At 48.0% G+C, this 13,050-nt stretch overlaps 1 protein-coding gene across 4 annotated transcripts in view; it reads right to left on the reverse strand.

Annotated features, from left to right (window-relative positions):
- The window catches only part of NF2 (NF2, moesin-ezrin-radixin like (MERLIN) tumor suppressor), a 102,368-nt gene that overhangs the window by 38,465 nt on the left and 50,853 nt on the right, over nt 1-13,050 (reverse strand). For all 4 annotated transcript variants that reach the window (XM_081892397.1, XM_081892399.1, XM_081892396.1 and 1 more), the window contains exons 7-11: nt 12,796-12,871; nt 11,250-11,384; nt 7,845-7,919; nt 5,123-5,236; nt 1,664-1,786 (exon numbers count right to left, since the gene is read on the reverse strand). In XM_081892397.1, the coding sequence (XP_081748523.1) occupies nt 1,664-1,786; nt 5,123-5,236; nt 7,845-7,919; nt 11,250-11,384; nt 12,796-12,871 (523 nt within the window). The remainder of the gene's footprint in view (nt 1-1,663; nt 1,787-5,122; nt 5,237-7,844; nt 7,920-11,249; nt 11,385-12,795; nt 12,872-13,050) is intronic.

Genomic DNA, 13,050 nt, shown 5'->3' on the forward strand with positions numbered 1-13,050 from the left:
GATCAGGCCAATGGCCCATCGAGTCCAGCATCCTGTTATCAGTGGCCAACCAGATGCCTATGAGAAGCCCACAAGCAGGATCTTATCACACTCCTCTCCTGCAGTTTCCAGCAACTGGTATTCAGAAGCATTACTGCTTCCAACAGTAAATGGAGAACACAGCCACCTGGCTAGTATACAGCAATAGCTTTCTCCTCCGTCAATTTGTCCAGTCCTCTTTTAAAGCCATCTAAGGTTGATGACCTTCAAAGCCTCCTGAGGCAGCGAGTTCCACAGTTTAACTAGGGGTGAAAAAATTCTTTCTTTTCCCCTGTTTGGATTTATGGGCTGCCTATATTAATTTGTAAGTTTTAAGTCAGGATCAATGGGAAATTTCAGCTGACAAAGTTTATTTCTTTTATTTTCTGTTCTTTTTTTTTATTAAAAAAAATCTTCCCACAACAGACTCTGGACTTCCTTTGAGGTGCTAAACTGGGGTCTGTATCACCTTGCATTGGGACTCCCAGGAGTGAATGTCGCTCCATGAAGAAAATAAAGGAAATCCAGACACACAGAAAACTTGCAACTCAAGAAGAAATCTGGCTATGAGATTTCTTCCTGAGATGCTAACCTTCTACACGCAGTCTGTCTGTCTGTCTGTCTGTCTGTCTGTCTGTAGAGCCACTATCTGGAGTCTGAAGAGTTCCAGTACAGATAAAGACTGCCCACCTTCATGAGAAGGAAACCTCTGTCAGTGACCATCCCACCCAGCAGCAGTCAGAAAGAAGCTGGAAAGGAACAGCCCCTTGGCCTCCCTAAAACACTCTCCATGCAAAAGACACACAGCCAGTGGTCTTTCCCACCTGTGAAACAACTGCACCAGAATGCAGAAGGTCTTTTATTTTCCTCTTCCTTGCTTTTCATTTTACATCTATTGCAAGCCATTCTGGCAGGATCAGTCACCCTTCCTCTTAGCAAGATGCTGAATGGAATTTTAATTGACTAATAATTATTTTTTTTCAAAGAAAAGAAAAGAAGGAAAACCAGCTCAAATGAGCTGGTGACCACGGGAGCAATTTAAACTTATCCTGCTGCGGGTGGCACAATTGCCTTTGCCAGCTTAGTGCCCTCCACATGGGGTGATGGGAGTTGTAGTCCAACGAGAGTGAAGGCTCCCCACTGCACCATCAAAGTCCCCAACACTGTGGTGACCTGCTGCCCGGTCCTTTGCTTCTGAAACGTGGATGATGTGGGACCTTCTGCATGCAAAGCAGATGTTCTACCCCTGAGCTACTGTCCCTCGCCTAAAAATAAACCAAGTTTCTAGTCCTTATGCTTCTTAAAAAAAGAAGAGCTGAATTAAACAGGAGGTTGTCTTATACTGAACCAGACTACCATCTACACTGATTGGCAGAGGCTCTCCAGGGTTTCACTTATAGGAGGCAGGTATTGAACCTGCAACCTCCTGCATGCAAAACAGGTGTTCGATCACTGAGCCACCACTCCTTCCCCAAACGAGTAAGCTTGATGTTGCAGAGTCTGAATACAGGTGAATGGAGTATCTACTCTGACTGGTAAGGACATGTCTTGCTGGGGAGAGGGGTCTTGCTTCTACCATGCATGTCTTGTTAACAGGATCATGCCATTGCAGTGAGCAACTAGTCATCCCTGCAGAGAGACTTACCAAGGCTTCGTTAGCCATCGTCGCCTCATCTTTCAACTGCAGCAGCCTCCTCTCCAACTCGTCCCTCGTCCGCTCTGCCTCTTCTCGCATCTGCTTCTCTCGTGCTAAACGCTGGCGTTCCATCTTGGGGGGGGGGGGAGAGGCAGGGTGGGGAAGCGAGGACGGCAGAAAATCGTACATAAGCAACCAAGGCATGCAGATCGTAGGCATTCTGCACCGAACAGAAATCCAATTTATCAGGGCCGTGCGGCAGAATTCAGACATCTGCTCGCCCCAATCAATTCCACTTCCGCAATCCAGGTTTACAAAGCAATTTAGATGCTTTGTTAAAGTGCAGGGAGATTTCGAGGCACAGGGTTTGCTGCCAGGCTGCTGGTAGACACTTTGGAAGAGGCCGGCGTGGAGCTTCTCGGTGGACTCCCTGCTCTCTGCACCCTCAGATTTAGGAGCCCTCCCTCAGCAATTAATTTTTCCCCCTTCTTGCTCTTCATTATCCTCTCAAAATTTCGAACCATTTCCCCGCTCTAGGTAAACAACACATTTAACCTCTGTTGGTCATATCTTGGTCTCTGAGCGGTGTGCAGGAAGGTTAAGAGAGACAAAATCAGTTAAAAACTAGCTGTAGAAGTCAGAAAAATGGCTAGAGATGCCTGCAGAAATTTAAAAAGTTATGTACTAGGTGCTGGAAATTCAACGGTGATTGGGCCTGCCTGAGGGGATGCAACAGAATGGAGCCCACAATGCTCTAGTGGATTTGAGCCATGAATCCAAGTAACAATGACCTCAGCGATCACACAGTGATGTAAGGAGTTCTCAAGGTACCCTTGGCCAAAGTTGCTAAGGGCCTTGCAAATGCATACAAGACCCTGGAATCTGAACCGGTAGTATATGGGTAGATTGTGCAACCTTTAAAACACTGGTGCTCTGTGCTGGAGTTAGTCTGTCCTCGCCAGCAGTCCAGCTGCAGCATTCTGCACCAAGAGGAGCATCCAAACCAGTCCCAAGGGGAGTACCGAAATATTTATTTTTAAAGCCTTTATGTGCTGGGTGACACTCTCTGAGACAAAACATGTTTCCCTCCTCCTAGAACTCAGGATGCATCCTACATTTTCCTTTGGACACATTTGGTTTTTCACAGCTCAAGTTGACCTGGGTGCAAAGGCAGCCATCCCAGAGAGACTATTATCGCTGCCCATGGAACTAAGCCAAGAGCCGTAACATCACTGACACAGGCAAATCCAAGACAAGTACTTTTAACCTAACCTTCCCGTAAGCTGAGCGTCCCCTGGCACACGGAGGCACTTGGCCGCGGCTGCCTAACCGCTTCCCCAGAAGTGGCAATCTATATTCCGAGCAGCACCGCACAGATTAGCTGTGTGGGTTTCAGCAAGTAGAAAAGGTCTACAAGCAGAAAACCATGATTCATACAATCCAATTTGCTGATATGTGCTCATTGGCTCCATGCTGCGGCCTGAGATGCGGCGCGTCTGCTGGCTGGGCTGACCCGCAGCGGATAAAAGGAGGCCAGGCTCGGAATTAGCATGCAGGCGGCATGCGGCGGAAGAGCAGCTCGCATTCCATCACCATCTAATTAGGACACAGCTCCCCCTCCCTCCCACAACTGCAGCCAACCTCCCCAAGACACAGCAAACATACGAGCGCCACAACCGAGAAATAGGTTTACAGAACGGCAGGGGAGAGGATGGACAGCATTTAAAGATTGTATGCCCGCAGAGTGGACACCGTTTTTCTGGCCCGGTAGTTCGGGCACTGGCAGCTGCAAGGATGCGCTGCTGCAATGCACTCTATGTGGGGCTTCCCCAGCGACTGACCCGGAAACTGCAGTCAGCGCAAGATGCTGCAGCGTGGTTACTGGCAGGAGGGAGACCGTGGCAGCGCAGAACACCTCTGCTCAGAGATCCGCATGGGTTGCCCATTTCTTACAGGGCCAAGTTCAAGGTGCTACCGTTGGTATACAAAGCCCTTGAAGACCAGTTTACTCCTGGGATTGCCTTGCCCCAGTGGGATCCCAAAGTGGGCAGGACCAGCTGGAGCCGCTCTGAGATGCAAGAGGGTGGGCAGGGGGCTCACTGGAGGTGTAACTGACTACAGTGGTACCTCTGGTTAAGAACTTAATGCGTTCTGGAGGTCTGTTCTTAACCTGAAGCACCACTTTAACTAATGGGGCCTCCCACTGCTGCCGCGCTGCCGGCGCGCGATTTCTGTTCTCATCCTGAAGCAAAGTTCTTAACCCGAGGTACTATTTCTGGGTTAGCAGAGTCTGTAACCTGAAGCGTCTGTAACCCGAGGTACCACTGTATCAGGCTTTGAAAAGTTGACAACATTGGATCACGCTCATTTAGCTAATTAGTTTTGGTTGAGTTTTGAATAAATGTGCAACTAACCATTTGCATTTGGAATATCAGGCCCAGTATACCTGAAGGAGCATCTCCACCCCCATTGTTCAGCCCAGACCCTAAAGTCCAGCTCCGATGGCCTTCTGGAGGTTTCCTCACTGCGAGAAATGAGGTTACAGGGAACCAGGCAGAGGGCCTTCTCAGTAGTGGTGCCTGCCCTGTGGAACGCCCTCCCATCAGATGTCAAGGAAATAAACAACTATCTGACTTTTAGAAGACATCTGATGCCAGTCCTGTTTAGGGAAGTTTTTAATGTTCGATGTACTGTATTATCATGTTTTTAATATTCCGTTGGGAGCCACCCAGAGTGGCTGGGGAAAACCAGCCAGATGGGTAGGGTATAAATATGTTGTTGTTTGAAATTAACAATTAGTGTTTATTCCTGTGCTGCAGGGGGTTGAACTAGATCACCTTTCCATCTCTACAATGCTATGATTCTATGGAATTTTATTGTGTTATTATCTTCCTTAGCGGATTGTGAAAACCACTATTCTGAATAATGCATTTTATAAGGTAGGGTAGAGGGCAGTGGGGTGACTTTATGGTACCAAGAGGGTGGTGACCCCAAAATGTTGGGGAACCATTGCCTCACCCTATATATGCCAACTCAAACACACTGAGCTGTGGAACTGGCAGCGTTACTGGTTCCACATAACACCGTTCCGCATTTGTAATAACACAATCTTAGTGCGGCGGCATCTACACTTTGGAACTCCCTGCCTATTGACATCAGGCTGTACTCTTTGAGAAAATGCATAAGCAAGTTGCTGATAACTCTGTGCACAAGAGGCTCCCAATTTCTTACATAATGGGCTTCCACTAGCACAGCTGTAGCACTGGATCCCTCTGTTATGCAACTTTAAAACTGCCCTGCCCCGAGTTTCCAGAAATCTGCAAAATTTGCCTGGGATTGTCAGCTCTCGCCTGTGGGTGCCGAACGTTCGCAGCAATGCCGACGTTGCAGCAGTTTCCTCTGGAGAGATTCCGAGTGAGCAATTCAAATAGTTGTTAAGAAAGGAACAGGACCCTCCCTTTCTCTGACCTGTTTCCTGGCCTTCTCCTCCCGGGCCTGGGCTTTCATCTGCTGGACTTCCAGGGAGTCTGCTTTCCTCCTCCTCATGAACAGGTCGTGGTTTCCAATGCACAGCTGCAGGATCTGGTCCAGCCAATAAGAAGAGGAGAAGAGGATGGCAAGTTTGTGTTCATGCCACCAAGCATTTGAAAACAAAACACTTTTGTCCTTTTGTTGCACAGAACTGCATGCCAACCCCACCATGTTGAGACATGCCACAGCCGTCAATAATGCCAAGGGAGGACTGTTTCTGGTGGCTTCCGTGTAGCAATTTTAATGTCTAGATTAGACTCACGTGACCATCATAGGAAGCTGCCTTCTACTGAATCAGACCATTGGGACATCTAGCACAGCTTTATTTACATTAGGAGTGGTGATGCTGTGGTCCTTTAGATGCTGTTGGACCACAACTGCTGTCATTCCTGACTATTGCCTATGTTGGCGGAGGCTGATGGGAGCCCACAGTCCAATTATATCTAAAAGGCCACAGCTTCCCCCATCCATAGTCTACACTGGCTGGCTGGCTTTCCTGACCCTACCTAGAGATGCTAAGGATCAAACCTGAGACTCTGCCAATGACAATAAACTCTTCCCAATGAAAAGAAAAGGAAGATTCTAGTCCTCGTGATTCTAAATAAATGGTAAATAGTAACCTAGTAACCTGCCTTCTGCTATTAAGACTGCTGCTGAGTTTAGCTCAGTGTTTTGGCCAGCTTGTGAAACACAAATGGGAGTACAATCCCAAAAGCAAAACAAACATTTAAAACAACATACAACAAAGTTTAAAATGCGATAGGCATATAAACACATAAAAACTTTAAGATAAACTTCTGTAGAGAAATGACCCAGAGTCACCCGTGGATCCGAGTTTGGGAATTTTCTTAACAAACTAGTTTGAATAGGGGGATGGTCTGCGCCTACAGATCTGTGTGCAGAATCTGGCGACCATCCGGGTCGTCTTGTGATCTTTGCCTAACAGGAGAAGATCACATTTTTGCTTTTCTGGGAGGTCAGCAAACCTCACCAGCAGGGGGTCAATGGTATCTCTACGTGCCTCATTGTAAAAAGGACATTTAAAAAATATGTGTTCAGAGCTTCCTATATCCCCCAATGGGCAGGCGCAAAGTCTCTGGACATATGGGGCTTTTTTAAAGGATCCTTCCAAGACCGGCAAGGGCAGAGCCAAGCTTTGCTCAGTGTTTTATTGCTTCCTTTGTTACTTATCCTTGGTATTTTGTTCCAATACAAATTGCAGAACAATAAAATGCAAAATGAGAAAGAGAGTCAGTGGTGGCATAGTGGTTAAGAGTGCTGCACTAGGACCTGGGAGACCATGGTTCAAATCCCTGGTTGAGCCATGAAGCCCGTTGGGTGAACTTGGGCCATTCCTTTTCAGCCTAATCTACCTTGCAGGGTTGCTGTGAGGATAAGGTGGGGAGGAAGAGAACCATGCAGGCCGCCTTGAGCTTCTTGGAGGGAAGGTGGGGATTTCAATATAAAAATGCAATTAAAAAACAATATGACTATTTAGTGCAATGGATGTGCCATCTCCCATCTTCAGCCAACTCCCATCGGCCGCAACATCGCATGGCTGTGCTGGCTGGGGTAGTTGAGATTTGTAGTCCAGAACATCTGTAGGGCATCATGTTGATGTAGATGGACTGGCAGCAGTTCTCCAATAAATAATAAACACATGAGTGGGTTGGAAATTAGCTGTCTCTATAAGGCAGACCGATCCTTGAAGGGTTAGCTCAGAAAAAACTCTGGGTGAAAATGGGGAAAGGAGACAAACCCCCCTTTATACACGGCTCTTGAATGGGGATCAGCGGGAGGAGTTGGGAGGAAAAACAATGGAGGCCCTGGGCACAGTGTTTGACCACAGATCTTGCAGTTTCCCGAGCGCTCCAAGAGACCAATTTTCCAAGCAGAATCTGCCAGCTATTCAGACAAAGCCAGGCCTCTGCTGCTGCTGTTGCAGCAACAATGGCGGGCTTGTTCCCAGCCTTTCATGCAAGAGAAAGAGTCACTCACAAAACCATTGAGAAGCTTGCTGCTACTATCCACTTTCTCTCCACACCTACCCACCCTGAGATTAAGAGTCTCATGCTATATATATACACACACACACACACAGCCAGAAGCCTGTTGCTACTATCCACCCCCTTCCCTTCCTTTCCTTCCATCTTTCCTTCCTTCTTTCTTTCTCTCTCTCTCTCTCTCTCTCTCTCTCTCTCTCTCTCTCTTCCCCCCAACACCCTGAGATTAAGAGTCTCATGCGCTCTCTCTCTATATATAAATAGGGCCATATAGCTCAGTACTGTCTACACTGACTGGCAGTGGCTCTCCAGGGTTTCAGGCAGGGCATCTCTTCCAGCCCTTACCTGGAGATGCCTTTGGGGACTGAACCAGGGACCTTCTGCATGCCAAGCAGCATCATACAGCTGGGCTGAGGCTGGTGGGAGTTGCATCCCATCACATCTGGAGGGCATCAGGCTCATGCAGATGGGCTGGCACCAGCTCTCTAGGTCTGCAGTGCGATTTGTGCCTTTCCAGCCCCCCAGAGCCATCATATGTTTCATCTCCTGCACACCAGCATTTTGCGCAGCCCGGGGCCCTTTGCCTTGGAAGGATGCCTGGCTGTTCAGCAGAGAGGCTGCCACAATGCAACTCTTGCATCCTCCTTCAGACTTACCAGCTTATTCACACGCAGCTTTGAAGAGTTGAATTTGAAGACGTCAATCTTTTTGTCCAGAGGCTTTATCGTAAACTGCAAGGGAGGAAGAAGTTGTCAAAGAGTGGAGTGAAAATGAAATAAAGGTAGAAGGGTGCGCCCTGATAGTTGAGCCCAGTCTTGTGCGCATCGGAAAGGAGCGCCAGAATCTCTCTTATACCAAGTCAGAGCAGTGGTCCATCCAGCCCAGTACTGCCAACACTGACTGGCAGCAGCTCTCCTGAGTTTCAAACAGGGAGCCTTTTCCCCAAGCCTACCTATCACTGAACTTGGAAGAACCCTTTGCATGTAAAGCACATGCTCTAGGCACTGAGCTATGGGTCAGAACCCCGGTCCGTGCTGAGTCAGAACCTTGGATCTGTTTACTCTGGCTAGCAGGGTTTCAGGCAGGGGACATTCCCATCCCTAGGAAGAGATAGCTGGGACCTTCTGTGGGAAAGGCTCCACCCTCTGAGCTACAGCCTTTCTTTTTAAAGGTGAATGCACCTTGAAGTCTTACTTTCTGGCTAGCTGCCAACACAGAATCAGACAAAAGACAATCACTCCCTCGGGTTGAGGAAGTTCAGTGTTCTCCAGCCATTTTCACACCCCACAAACTTAGATCCCACAGCAAAGCCAGTAAGCAAAGGGGAAGAGCGATGGAGGACAAATCAAACAAATGCCTAGAATCCAGCCAGTAGCCACTGCAGCAAAATTTGTGGCAGCCAATTTGAGAGATCCGTTCCTTCATCCTCCCCTCTCTCAGAATACCCAGGTAAAGTGGAAATGAAGGCATTCTTTGCTCACAGGCTGCACTGAATAAAAAGTCTTATTTCTCAGTGCATAGAGAGAGGGAGAGAGTGCCAGCCTGTCTCTTTTCTTAGCAAAGAAGCGTGTTGGGTTGTTTCTGTCAGGAGCTCGTCCTACACTCGAGTAGGACCCTGGCAGAGACACATGCCTGACTGGCATGTTCTCTCCCTCCTGGTCGATCGTTCAGGAGCTTCAAAAGCTTTCTTCAGCCCAAACATCACAGCAACCGATGCCAACAGACATCGGCACACTTAGGGATCCGCAGAGTCTTCACAGCTTGCGTAACAGACCTCAGCGACTCAGCATTTTGGCTAATCTACTTTATTTACATATAAACACACACGGAGCACTGCAACATGGCTCCCTCTCTCTCTAGCATCAGACAACAAAGAAGAAAGGACAAAGGACAATAGTCCCACTTCACGGAACACTGTAACACAAACATCCGTCACTTCCCACTCTGTGGAGTCAAAACATACATAATCATGTGATAGACAAAAATCCCATGACTGCAATCACGGAGCAGGAATTCTAACAGTTTTGCCAGGTGAGTCGCCAGCCTGCCTAGAATGGGAAGCAGAGCTGCAGTGCTGTGTAGTGGTTAGAGTGTTGGACTAGAACTTGGGAGACCAGGGTTCAAATGCCGACTCGGCCGTAAAGGTCACAGTGTGATCTTGGGCCAGTGGCTGCTTCTGAGCCTAGCCTACCTCTCAGGGTCATCGTGGGGATTAAATGGGGGACAGGGGTGAACCAGAAACACCACCTTGAGCTCCTTGGGGGGGAAGGTGGGATTTAAACACAATCAATAAACAAACCAAATAATAGGACGAAACAGCAGCACAGAGCCTCAGATCTCAACTCTGGCAGGGGGGAAAAGTCCCTGAGGATTTGCTGCCAGCCACGAGGACCATTGCAGTCCCAGACGTGCGCTTGATAATAGACACACTAGATTAAACACCTCTGATGTTTCGGTACAGCTGTCCTGCGCCACTATTAAGCCCCGCTTACTATCGTGTCACATCTCGCTTGCGGCCGTCTTATTACGAGGATTATTGACGTGATAAAAGATGACAGATCCTTCCCTCAAGGGGCAGCTCTATTACAGGCTATTATGTTCCAGGCCCAGCAGACGAGGTCCTGGGCCTCTCAATTCCTGGTGGAATACTGTACACAGTTATGGGAGGGAAGGGGGGGGCTTAACTGATAAAACTTGTGTATAGCCAGAAAAGCAAGAGGGGGAAAGGATCTCGCAAGAATGCTAACTGTAATAGGATTATGCATCCAAAACTGTAATATTTTTTTTAAAGAGCACATCATAAACTAATTGCTTCAAGCTTCAGCAATAATAACTGAAGTAGAACGCCTTAAGCTCTTGGCCCTCACCAGATAATGTTTAAATGTTATCAATCCTCCTTTTCCTGCCTGCCTCCCACCAAAAAAGAAAAAGCCGCTGCTAATTTCGTCTGCATTGCACTGTTTGCATCAGTCTTAAAAGAAAGAAAACTGCAGTCAACGTTTTCCAGGACAGGGGAGCGAGGAACCGCTGTACCAATTAAAACCGGTGACTGTTTTTAAAGAACTGCAGAGTCCAGGAGGTTAAAGGATTCTCTGCAATCCTGCTATATAGCCAGCATGGTGCAAGTCAGATGCTGTTGGACTACAACTCCCATCATCCCTGCCTCCTGGCCATATTGTCCAGGGTTGGGAGGCAAGGTGCAGCCACTCTGGCCATCCCTGTGCCAGACAGACCACAGTCAAAAGGGCATTATTATTATTATTATTATTATTATTATTACTAATTGAATTTATATACACTGTATGTAGCTAAAGGTAAAGGACCCCTGGACAGTTAAGTCCAGTCAAAGGTGACTATGGGGTTGCGGTGCTCATCTTGCTTTCAGGCCGAGGGAGCCGGCATTTGTCCACAAACAGCTTTCCAGGTCATGTGGCCAGCATGACTAAACCGATTCTGGCACAACAGGACACTGTGAAAGAAACCAGAGCACACAGAATCACCATTTACCTTCCCACCGCAGCGGTACCTATTTATCTACTTGCACTGGCGTGCTTTCAAACTACTAGGTTGGCAGGAGCTGAGACAGAGCAACGGGAGCTCACCCCATCGCAAGGATTCAAACCGCTGACCTTCCAATCGGCAAGCCCAAGAGGCTCAGTGGTTTAGACCACAGTGCCACCCGTGTACACTGTACATTTAATGTACTCTTTTAGTGCTTTAACAGCTGTTTGTTTGTTGTCTTTACATTCCACCTTTCTCCCTGCAAGGAGCTCAAGGTGGCAGACGTGGCTCTCCCCCTCCTCATTTAACCCCCACAGCAACCCTGAGAGGCAGGCTAGGCTCAGAGATTGTGATAGGCCCAAGCTTCACATGGCCAAGTAGGGATTCGAACCTTGGTCTTCCAGGTGCTTGTCTGACCCTCTAACCACTTCCACTGCATGCCTTACCCTAAAGTATCCTGGGAACCGGCAGCAGGAAGGAATAGGTGCATGAGGCCGCTTTCTCAATTCAGCACTTGGGCAGAGACACGGGGAGGGGGGGACAAGAGGAGTGTGCCTTACCTCCTTATCACTGTAAGAGACGTTCCGAATCTCATTCCACGGAAATGAAATTTTGGGGGTCAGCCTATTTTCCATATCATATATGTGCAGGCCCAAGGCATCCACGCCCAGCAGCAGCTCTGTTCCTTTCTTATTCTAAAGGAGAGAGAACATTGGGTGTTTTTTAAGCAGAGCTTGCATAGCCATCTGTCATGGATTTTTTATTATTATTATTTTTTGAGATTCCTGCATTGCAAGGGGTTGGACTAGATGACCGTCGGGGTCCCTTCCAACTCTACAATTCTACATTGTCTCCATTTGAAATGGCTCAGCGAATCTGACACATGAATCCCACCTAAGTCTATCGAACCATGGCCCAACAATTCTACGGTAGGGGTTGCCAATGCAGCACCCATGGGTGCACGTGCACACACAGAGGCTTTCCCTTGTGCTTACAGGTTTCCCCTGGTTAAGTTGTCTCCACCCACCCCCAAAATTTAAGAGCATAGGAAGCTGCCTTATACTGATCAGACCATTGGTCCATCTGGCTCAGTATTGCCTCCGCTGCCTGGCCGTGGCCCTTCAGGGTTCCACGCAGGAAATGTCTCCTAGATCTTCCAGGAGATGCCAGGCATTGAACCTGGGACTTTCTGCATGCAAAGCAGACACTCTACCACTGAGCTCCAGCCCTTCGCTTTACACACACAAGCACAGGAAGCTGCCTTATATGAATTCAGAGCCTTGCTATAAGGCACCTTATGAACTTTTGCGCAAAAATGTAAAATGAAGCTGGTTCAGAGACTGGAAAAAAGCAGAAGAGTTGGGTGCTATTATGAAGCAAGGGTTTTGCAGAAGTCTATAAAGCTGATACACAAAGAATCAGAAGTATTTTCTTTTCTTCCTTTTAGTTTTATGCTTGGTATTTGATGTGAAGTCAGAGCCTTGCTCCATCAAGCTCCATATTATCTACACTGACTGGCAGCGGCTCTCCGTGCTTTCAGTCAAACAGGGAAAATGCCCAGCCCTAACTGGAGACTCTGGCGATTGAACCTGGGACCTTCTGCATGCAAAGCAAAGCTCTTCCATTGAACTACATCTCTTCCCTGAATTAAGGTTCAAAAAAAGCCAACAGAATAAGTTATGGTGGGTGGGTGTTGCTCACGACAGTTTATTCCATTTGCAAATGTGCCCACAAATCCAAAAAGCTTTGTTCTTCAGGATCAACCTGGCCAAAGAGGGAGGGCAGGAGGAGGCAGAGCTAGAGCACTCAGGCTTCCCGAGGCAGAATGAGCTGCAGCAGCAGTGACTCATTCATCCCCCTGGGGAAGCCTCTCAGCGGCCCTTTCCTGGTTGCAGGTAAGGCTACGGCAGGAAAGCTGCCAGTATATCAAAGGTTCTGCATCAAACTCTCCTCTGCATTACGGAAGGAAGCTTTAGCAAAGCCAGAGTCTGCTGACCAGAGTCCTTCTGCACAACTGGTTCCCATCTTCTTTTGTTCAAGGGCCTCCTGCCCTCAAACAACCCCCACCACCAAAAAAAAGTGCAATGCAAAACTTGGGGGTTTTACCCGGATCGCAAAGTAGTTCACGCCGTACATCTCAAGGTCCTGGGCAATCTTCAGGTACTCCATTTCAGCTTCATCCCTGTAAATGTGAACAGTGGGGCAGACAGTTTAGAGCTGCAAAAGCTTGACAGAAACAGGACCTTATGCCTATGGAATATGCAGGAGACTGGGATAGAATGAAGGAATAAGACGGGTTCTTAGCTTCACGGAGATATTACACAGCATGCTCAAGATGGTCTCAAGGTATTACACAAACAC

Source organism: Podarcis melisellensis (genome assembly GCF_964234715.1).
Source record: "Podarcis melisellensis genome assembly, chromosome: 16".
In the NCBI taxonomy this organism is placed as follows: Eukaryota; Metazoa; Chordata; class Lepidosauria; order Squamata; family Lacertidae; genus Podarcis; species Podarcis melisellensis.